Source organism: Apis dorsata, unplaced genomic scaffold, assembly GCF_000469605.1.
Source record: "Apis dorsata unplaced genomic scaffold, Apis dorsata 1.3 scaffold_935, whole genome shotgun sequence".
NCBI classification, from domain to species: domain Eukaryota; kingdom Metazoa; phylum Arthropoda; class Insecta; order Hymenoptera; family Apidae; genus Apis; species Apis dorsata.
Window position 1 is genome coordinate 655,631 of NW_006264045.1, and position 11,370 is coordinate 667,000.

The following is an 11,370-nucleotide window of genomic DNA, read 5'->3' on the forward strand; positions in this document are numbered from 1 at the left end:
ATTATATAAAAATTAAAAATTTTTTAAGTGAAATTTTAATAAACTGTAATTAAAAAATTTACTTAATAAATTTTAAAAAATAAAATTTTAATAATAAAATGAAATCTTCTTTTGCAAATTAATTAATTAATTAACAATTTGAATATTTTATATATATTTTTTATAAATTTTCTAAATTAATAATTATGAAATTTCATAAATATACAAGATGTTTATATATGAAATATTTTTAAAGAATCGATTTTAAAAGTCAAAACAAATATTAAAATACATATGTATATTTTTTTATTAGATTATAAACAATTTAAGTTTTTGTTAATTGAAATGGAATAAAAGACGGAAATAAAATTCTCTCTTTATCATATCATACCATTGTTTTATTTTATCTCTATTTTGTTTTATTTAACTCACAAAAACTTAAATTGGTTACAACTTAATAAATAAATCTGAATTGATATTTTTTTTATTTTGATATTATATCAATTTTTATGTTTGTTTTTCCTAACTTTTGTCTCTAGAATTGATTTTTCTATGAATATATTAAATGCTACTTATAGATAATTTTTATATAATAAAGATTGTTAGAAAGGATAATAAATTGATATTCTTCCTGAATTATATTTCAATTTTTTCTAAAGTCACTTTTATAAATTTATATAATATAAATATCTTAAATACCAACCTGAATTCCATATAACTTGGAATACCAAATTCACGTCCTCGTTGCATATTAAATGAGACCAGATCCAATCCAAACTTAGCTCCAACTTTTTTAAATAAATGATTTGTCACCTGAAATCAATATAAATTAAACATTCTCTGTTTTTTTTTTATTACATTCGATATTTATTTCAGAGAATAGTTTTATACTTCTTGCGTAATAGAATCATCCATAGCTTGAGCAACTTGATTCATCAATCCCATAATGTATTCGTCGAAAACTCCAGCACGATATAAATCAAATGGTCTTCTAATCAAATCAGATAGTCTCTTCGAAGCTTAAAAGAAATAATATAAAAAATGAATATAGTTTTTAAGAAAATTTTATATTTAATCTTTTGGCTGAAATATTGGCTTCTGACTCACCAATAAATTTATGAGCTTTACTCCACCTTTCTACTGCCGTTGGCAATAATGAGTGTCCGAATCTGAAGGCTGCAGAGGCAAAAGCATCAATCACAGATGGATTCACGCTTTCGTCGTAACCATCCCAATAGCTCTGTATAAATTAAATATAATATTTATGAATATTACATTTCATTATATAGATGAAGGAAGCAAAAATCATTAATTTAAATCTAATTAATCAGGTTTTGTGTTAAAATAATTAAATAATCAATCAATAGTGATCAATTCTGAATACGAGGATATTAATACTTTAATATATTTTTATTATAATAATATTATAAATAATTCAAAGAAAGCAACTTAGAAAATAATTATTTTTTTATCATAAAAAATTTCTTATTAGAAAATTATTATAAAATATTAGCAAGAAAGTATTATTCTCATCTTTTTATTATTAAAAAACAAAATTGAAATTAAAATGAATAAAAAACAGTTAAATTGTGTTATTTATAATACAAAATTTTTATAACTATCATTAATCAGTTTATTTAAGATTCATTGTGATTAAAAAAATACATCGAAATTATTTGTCTACATTTCGTAAAAAAAAAAAAAAAAATTATACTTTATAACATTAAAAGTAATTAAATACTTATAGAATATTTCTAATATATAATATCTATTGTCTAATATATAATTTTTCATAAAATATACCAAATACTTAATATAATTTAATGTTTAATATGTATTTTTATAATATGTATTTCATAAAGAATTTATAATAACTAATAAATAAAACTAGTAAATAAAAATATTCAATATGTTACATTTTTTTCAAGGAGAAGTCCAAATTTTTCCATGACATCTTTGCCAAGTAAAATGGGTAGAAATTCATTATAAGTGATATGTTGAATTTCAGCAATAACGATTCTTCTTGCTTCTTGATACAGCGTTTCATCGTCCCAATGAGGATTTATTTGAATTAACGTCTTCGCAATTCGATTATGCTCACGTGCCATTAAAGTGTGCATGCAGGTTAATACTAGCTGTTCGTTCACTCTTATCTCACCTGTCAAAAAGTAACGATATGTTTAAGAATGTAATCGTAATACGTTCAAAAATGTATAATTTTTTTCGTTGGAAAGTAGAATAACCGCATTCTGTCATTCATAAATATCTATTTGAAGAAATCTTTATCCTCATATTTTTTTAATTTCTGCATTTAAATTTAATGGATATATATTAAAATTATTTCCAACATTATTTATATGTTTTTATTTTTATAAATTTGATATATTTTCTTAGTGAAAAATTATTATAAAATCTATTATAAAATATTTTTATTTATATGCTATTACATATTAATTAAAATTTTGATGCTATTTAAAAAAAATTTTAAATTTAAAACTTATTACTACAATATATTTTCATTATTTAATAACATATTTAATAGAAATTGCAATTTTTTCATATTTTTAGATTACTAAATTTTAATTAAAGATTTTTGTGTCATTTATTTATTATTCTAATTAAAAATCATATTTTATTTCTAAAAATCATATTTTATTTCGGAGTTGCAACTATAAGCGGCTGTATCCATATTATTATACATTATTATTCATTTATTTGAGTATCATTATAAAAAAATTTAAAATTTAAAATTAGTCATTATTAAATCTAAATTGTGCAAAAATATATAAATATAAATTTCTATAAAAATACCATTATGCAAAACAAAAAAAAATCTAAATATAATATAATTAATTTAATTTGTAACAATGTTAAAATCCATATTATTTTTCAAAAAAAATTTTTATTCAAGAAAAATAAAAAATAAGACAAAAAGATTAAGAATTAAATTATTTTAATTTTAAACTTTAATTCTAAACTTTATTCTCAATTCTAATTTAAAAAGCTCTTGCGTTCGATTAAAAAAAATTTTCAAATTTGCATGCTTGACAATGTATACATCATTATATTTTCAATATTAAAAATTAAAAATATAATCATAGAATTATTATAAACATAAATTCTATAATAAGCATTTAGATTATATGTTTAAAATAATCATTATTTTCATTTATGATATTCATTTTTGATATTTTTGATTATTGATTTTAACTAATTAATAATTTTTTTTCTTAAAAATTTCTGAGATTCTAGAAGAAAAAATGTTAAAAATTCTTTCTCGAAAGCTTTTAAAAAATTTTTATAATTCCTTATTTTTCATTCTGAAGGAATTATAATATTTCTTTCCATTACACTATTTCAAAAGGAAAATTATTATACATCTCTTATTTATTATCATTTATTTTATATGTGATTAAATCATTTCCTCAAAACAAAATAAAAAACAAATTGATTGATAATATACTAAATATATTATATTTTTCAAGATTGTTTTTAAAATTATTTTAAAATAAAAATAATAATATTTAATATAATATTCAAATAAATTTATCGATTACATTTAATATTTCTATTCTCCATTTTGAATTTATATGAATTAGATAAGAATCATTTAACTAATTATTTAAATTAAATTTTCTTATGTCTTTAATAAATATTATTAACAATATTCTAAAAATATAAATTTTATATTTTCAAATCTTTTGATTTTCGAAAAATATCTATTGATTTATCATTTTTTGAGAGATATAAAGTGCAGACAAATCAGAAATATTAACCTTAACGAAATGCAAATTCAAAGCGATAATCGTATGCACTGAAAGTACTTCGATCATTGATATTAACTTTACGAATGGAGCCGTCGACCTTGATTTGAGACCACTCCCTTTCTCGGTTACACATCGATAATCGAACAGCCACCAGCGTTTTATAGGAATTCGACATTACTGTCTTCGATTACTGCCTTGTATTCTAGATAATAGCATTATCTAATAGCAATTATCTATAATATCATTTTGCCTTTCAGCGATATATTCTCTTGATAATTAATCATGCTTTTTGAACAATTTCGATTGCGTTTGAAATTAATCAATTTTTTTATTATATTGGTTGTGCAATCAATCTATTGCATTTTTTTATTGAATTATTAAATATTGATAATTTAATGCAGAACTTCTCCGATTAATTATATATATATGTATTATGATTCTTTTGCATTCTTTTAAATAAATTAAATATTATAAAAATTTTTATTTTTTGGAAATCGTTCGTTTAATTTTTTATTAACATCGAAATTTTTTTAAAAATATTTATTTTATTATTATGAATTAAAAAACTTCAAAAAATATTAAATTTTTATTTATTTTTACCAAATAATAATTTACTAAAATTTGACACAAATTTATCTAGAATCTAATGTAAATTTAACATAATCTAATTTGATAAATTTTAAATATTAAAGAAATTAAAAGGAGAAAAAAAATAGTATATTTTTTATTTATTTTTATTTATTTTTTCGATTTTAATTAAATAATTATTAATTATATATTAATTTGATTTTTCCAATGAAATTTTTTAATAATGAAAAAAATAACGTTATTGTCAAAATTGAAATAATGAATTAGATATTTATCATTTCTTGTATTAAAAAATTTATATTTAGTGTAATAGTCTTAATACTTCATAATATTAATAAAAATTAATAAATAGATAATTAAATATTGAGAATTTCAATGAATGATGAATTGAATTCTCAATATTTTGTAAATATACAAAAAATAAAATAAAATAAACAAATAAAGATTTAAAATATATTATATTTGTTTCATTAAAATATTTTAATTAAACAATAATTATTTTTATTATATTGTTAAATATTATTGTTGAATAGTACATTGTTGTAATGAATAATTTTTTTTTGATGCAATTAAAAGCAATATTTTTAATTTTCAATTGTGTACTTAGATGATAAAAAATATAAAATATTTTTTATTCCATAAAAAAAAAAAATAAAATTTTAAATGTCAACACGAACGGACTTATGGCTTGATCTAATAAAATAAATATTAATATATATAAAATCGATGTACGTCCCGATATACAATATTTAACATTGATATAAACATTAATTATTATTGATATATATACATATATATGAAGTAAGCATAATATTTTGATTAACTTATATTATTTACTTATTAAACTTTATATCTTTAAAATTATTTTAACCTTAATATTTTGCTTAAAATTAAATGATTTATAAAATTACTAAAATTACGAAGTTTTGAATAAATGTAATATAATTAATATAACTAATTTTTATGAATTTTGTAAGATTTTTAAAAAAAAAAGAATAATTAAATAGATAATTATAATATTGAATTTTTACATGAATAAATAAGTTATAAAATCTTTATAAAAATTTTCATAAAAATTGAAAATGATATTATGCATCTTAAAAAAATTCATTTAAATCCAAAATTCTGATTTTGATAAAAGTTTATGTGTATATAATAAATAGCACAATAGATTATATATAGAACAACTTTATTATCTACTTTTTTTGAAAAAATGAAATAAAAGTTAAGCTTTTTTTTATATTTTTAATATAATTTCAAATAATTTTGAAAATATTTTTTTATAACAAAATGATAAGGCATTAAAAAATTTAATAAATTTTGTTCCATTTCGTATTATTAATATATATGTTATATGTAAGTTATATATAATATAAAAAAAATAAAAAAGTAGAAACATTTTAAAAGCTTTATCTTTTTGAAATAATATTTGTTAAAAATAAAATAATTGTTTTATATATATATTCATAAAGTTTTTCAAAAGAGAATTATTATTGATCTTAATAACATAACTTTGCATAAGATTAGAAAGATTTCTTCTTTATTTAAAATTAATAAATCATCCATTTGCAAGTAAATTATGATCCATTTTATGATTTATCAATATATATATATGAGAAAACGATTTTTTCTATTAAAATCGATTATGCAAATGATTATTTATAATCAGTCTTTAAATTAATTATGGAAATTAATCAATTAAATAATTAAATAAATAAATTAATTAATTATGAAAATTAATTACTTAATGAAAATTACTCAATGGAAAAATTAATAGAAATTTAATACATTACAACACAATTGTTTTGTTTATATTTATATAAATAAGCTTAACATAGTTGTGATTTTTTATCTGGTTGAGTTTAATGTAGGAAAATTATTTTTCAGATTATTAAACAGAACAAAAGTATGATAAAATCGACGAATTTTTTTTATTTTTTTTTCAGCATACAATGCTAGCAAGTTTCGATTCCGAAATAATGACAAATTAGATAAATTATTTGTAAGTTGAATTGAATTGTCATATGAATAATCATGAATTCCATTATTGATGTAAAACAACATAATAACATAAACGCAGAAAAAAGAAAGGAATGTTTCTTAATATTCATTTATTAATTAATATGATGAAATGTTAATATTAATTTAATATGTTAATATTGAAAATCGAATTTAAAAAATTATTGTAATTATTTAGTTTATTTTTTTTTATAATGGTTTAAATATTCATGTGTAATCATTTATGTATTGTCTAATATTGTTTAATTTTAATTTAATGCTTTAAATAATGTAAAATTTTAAAATTTGTGATACAAGAGAAATAATGTGAGATTAACAAAGGATATAGACTACTATTGCAAGCGGATAATGTTTTTGAGAAAAATATTTAGAAGATTCTTGAGATTGTTTTTTAGAAACATTTTGTTATGGCTGAACGTAATATTGAATTTGAAATGATATTTTTCAGTTATACCAATCTCAATAACAATCAGCATCATTTTATATTCGTGAATCAATTTTTTTGCAAATATTGAATTCTGCGGACAACATAGTCTAATTCTAAGAATTTTTTTAGATTGAAAATATTGCAGAAGACTGGTGTCATTGGCCATTTATATATCGCAACGAAAATCTGTGATCTTCCAAAATGAACATGAAAGAAATTTCAGAAAATATAAATATTTATAAAAATCGAGAAAAAATTAAAACAATTCTAATCTTTCAATTATTAAAACATTATAGAACAAGTTTAATCTTTGAATTAGAATGCTTTAAATTATTGAAATATTGAAATTAATTGATTTGGAAAAAAATCTTTTCGAGCTTCGAATTAATAGGATTCTTACAATTTATATGAATAATTTTCGATAATAATGGGATTTGTTGCATTTATAGTAATTAGAAAGAAATTAAAAAAAGAAAAGCAATTACAAACAAATATTTTCAATATGAAATCTTTAATATAAATGATTTTATGAAAAAAAAAATTTAATTTTGGATGATGTTAACATATTCAATCTCAAAAACAAAATCTTTAATGTAATTTTATTATATTTTATTTTCATTTTATTTTGAATCATAATTATGAATTTATATATTTATATTTATAAATATATCCTGAATTAATGAAATTCCATATTTTTAAATGTTTAAATTTAAATTTTTTTTTAAAGATGAGTTTATAGATTATCAATTCTTTTTTATCAATTATTCTTTATCAATTTCAATGATTTTCATATATATATATGTTGTAAAAATAATAAAAATTAAATAACTTTTTTTTCTTATTTTTTTATAATTATTATTTTTCAAGATATTTACTACATTGAATTTCGTATATTCATTGCACTTATCAATCGATAAAATCATCAATAAGTTGTCAAATAAGTATAGATTTGTATCTAGATTTGAGCCTTGAAAAACTGATCAATATTTCCTATCGATCAATATCAATCTATAAATATTAAAAAGAAATCGTATCAAAAACATTAAAGATGCAACATTTATAAGTTTAATTTGGCATTAAATCTTGAAATTAACTGATAACATTTTTTTTTCCTAAAATTTCATTTTTGGCAATTTTTAAATTGTCAATTTTAATTAAATTTAATGAATGAAATGAAATTCAATTGATTTTATAAAAATTTTTAAATTCGCTGTTTTTATCGATTAATTTATCGATTAATATTAGTTGATAGAAAATATTAATCGATTTTTCAAAGCTCAAAGTACAAATCTATACTTGTTTGATTTGTTTGAACTTATTTGAACTTATTGATGATTTTATCAATTGATAAGTGCAGTAAAATTCAATGTAGTAACAATTTTTTGTAAATATCTTGAAAAATAATAATTATAAAAGAATTCAATATTTTCGTGAAAAAAAAGTATTTAATTTTTATTATTTCTACAACATATATATATATATATATATATATATATAAATCGTTGAAATTGATACAGCAATAATTAATCTATAAATTCACCTTTAAAAAAAAGTTAAATTTAAATATTTAAAAATATGTGAAACTTAATTAATTCAAAATATATTTATAAATATCAATATAATAAATTCAAAATGATTCAATATAATTCAATTCAAAATAATTATGATTTAAAATAAAGTGAGGATAAAAAATAATAAAATTGCATTAAAATTTTTTTTTTTAAGTTTTACAGATAAATAGAATTGATTAAATAATAACCATATATATAGTAAAGAGCAAAAATAATTGAAAATTTTGTAAATTTTTATTTTTTATCGTTGTTCGCGAGCACTTATTGTTTATAATTATTGCTTATAAATCGCGAGATATTATAAACGAATAATTCGAAGAAATTTCTCGTATGGAAACCTTTTTGTATTATTATCGGTTGTCTTCATTATGTTTAAACAAAGGATGGTGTTATCTGAGAAGATTGCCGTTTTTGAAAAGACATTTAATTGACACTTATAATTTATGATATGTTTCAGCCAGATTAGAGCGGAGCCTAATTTTAAGAAGAGATATATTTCAAATATGACTGATTCAACAACACTGAACATCATTCTAATTCAAGGAATTTTTCTCTAACTTGGAAGTGTCGTGAATCGGGTACTGACCGCAATATTGGTTATTATCGTGCCGGGAAACTGTAAATTTTCCAATTGAACTAGGAAGATATTCTCTGAGGCTACGAATCTTGTTTAAAAGAGAGTCTTATTGTGAATTGTGAATCGTATTTTGATTGCCGGATACGAAATAGATAATTTCTTTGTAATTATCGTGTTCTGATCGTCGAACACAATTATCTAGTGACATTGCAAGAAACCTAACTCTCATATAAACACGTATAGCACTTATAACCGCACTAAAATAATCCACTCGTCGTGAAAAAAATACATTAACAGTCACAAGCATCAGCTTCTACATACACACGTATACATCTCTGTTAAAAGAACATTCAACATATGTATACATATGTGTACACGTATGTATACATATATATACATGTATACATGCATGTGACAATCTACCACTATAATACTATTACTACAGGCGCGAACAATTGTAAATAATAATTAGAGAAAATAAATATCACAATTTTTATATAGTTTAAATTAACATTTTATATAGTTTAAATAAACAATTTTGTAGAGAAAAATTTTTCAATTTTTTTTAATTTGTTTATAACAAAAAATATTTATTGATTGATTTTGTACAATATTTTCAATAAAAAATTTTTTTCATTTTAAAATATTTTTAATATTATGCCCAAAGACTTTAGTTTTTCGAAATAATTTAAGATAACAAATTTTCGATATATTTTCAACTAATTTCCTGCAATAATCGGAATGAATATTATAATACATTTTTTCAATTCTATTTTTATAATTCATTAATGGATGATGATTCATAAAAATTCCTATCCTTTTTTTTAAAAGTGCTCATAGATTCTCAATTGGATTGAGATCCGAACTTTGTGCCGGCCATTTCAAAATAAAAATTTTTTTTTATATTTAATCAATATTTTATACTTTTAACGATATGTTTAAGATTTCAATCATGTTAAAATATAATACTTTCTTCAGGAAATAGTATGTTTTTCATAGTATCTAATAAATTTTTTTCTAAAATATCTTTATAGTTATATTGGTTCATTATATCTTCTATCCTTTATGAATTAATGCTGAATGTTGTATATTCTCATAATAGAATCTTCGTATTTGAGAGTTTGCTTTCACGTATCATACTTGCAAAGTGATTCTCCTGCTAGAATCCAGTACCAAGAATATTTCTTACTATTAATTAATTTTTCTTACTATTAATTAATTAATTTTTAATATCTCATCCAATCATATAAGACATTTCTAATAAGAAATCATTTAATTTTATTTCTAGTTATATTTCCTAGCAAATGGAAATGTAATTTAATATTTTTCTTTGATAATATCGACTTTTTTTCTTTTCAATAGTTACAACATAGTTTCTTTTCATTGTTTCTTTTTCTTTATGCTATCCACTTATTTCATTTTCTTCTAATTTCAATATTTCTGCTGTCATAGTTACAAATTTGGTTCGCTAGTTTGTAATACATAATTTTATGTTCGATATTAATTTCGTAGATCTTCCTCCTAGAAGATATAATATATCTTTGCAATGTTTTATTTTTAATCATTGAGTAGATTGAGAAACACATTTTACAACAATTCATCGATAATTCATTGATAATCCTTCATTTATAAGAGAAATAATTTTTCTTATTATATTATGAAAAATTAGCTTTACTTTCATTTTTATATTCTATCTGAATGATAACAGCAAAGTGTATGTTAAGACAATCCTCTTATGTAAACATTTTGATAAGATACACGTAGAATATTTCAGAAATATTCATATTGATAATAAATACTATGAACGCATATTGCAATGTACAAAATCAATGTACAAGTCAATGTAATATTTATGAGAAATATTCTTTGTCATAAACAAATTAAAAAAATTGAGAACTCTACAAATTGTTAGCTTAAACTAAAATAAAATGTAAACTAAAATAAAATAAAGTAAAATATTATTATGATGTTTATTTTTTCTAACAATTATTGTTTACGATAAAAAATAAAGATTTATACAAAATTTCTAATTATTGTATTGAACTTTTTACTGTATGATATATATCAAATTAAAATATGTTGACGAATAAATATGTTGAAATGTGTTGAATATTTAAAAATCTATCAGATACATAATATATACATAATATATATATATATATATATATATATATATATTCGCCGAATTTTAAAATTTGATTTTCTGATGAAAATGAGGTCAGAAATAAAAAAATTTATAATTTATAAATATAAAAGTAATATAATTTAAATATAATTTTTAATTAGCATTTTCTTATTTTTATCGTTGAATTTTAATCTATAGTAATTATAATCCTAATTTATTTATATCTATAGAATATATTTATAGAATACTTAAAGTTTACTAAAAAAAACTATTATATATGTACATAAATTATTATTTTAATTATTGATAATTACAAA

At 19.2% G+C, this 11,370-nt stretch overlaps 1 protein-coding gene across 3 annotated transcripts in view; it reads right to left on the bottom strand.

Annotated features, from left to right (window-relative positions):
* LOC102679559 (chorion peroxidase) overlaps positions 1-11,370 on the bottom strand; it is a 55,556-nt gene that overhangs the window by 6,014 nt on the left and 38,172 nt on the right. For all 3 annotated transcript variants that reach the window (XM_006623744.2, XM_031514232.1, XM_006623746.2), the window contains 4 exons: positions 1,896-2,137; positions 1,087-1,219; positions 871-998; positions 683-792 (listed from right to left, as the gene is read on the bottom strand). In XM_006623744.2, coding sequence (XP_006623807.1) covers positions 683-792; positions 871-998; positions 1,087-1,219; positions 1,896-2,137 — 613 coding nt within the window. The remainder of the gene's footprint in view (positions 1-682; positions 793-870; positions 999-1,086; positions 1,220-1,895; positions 2,138-11,370) is intronic.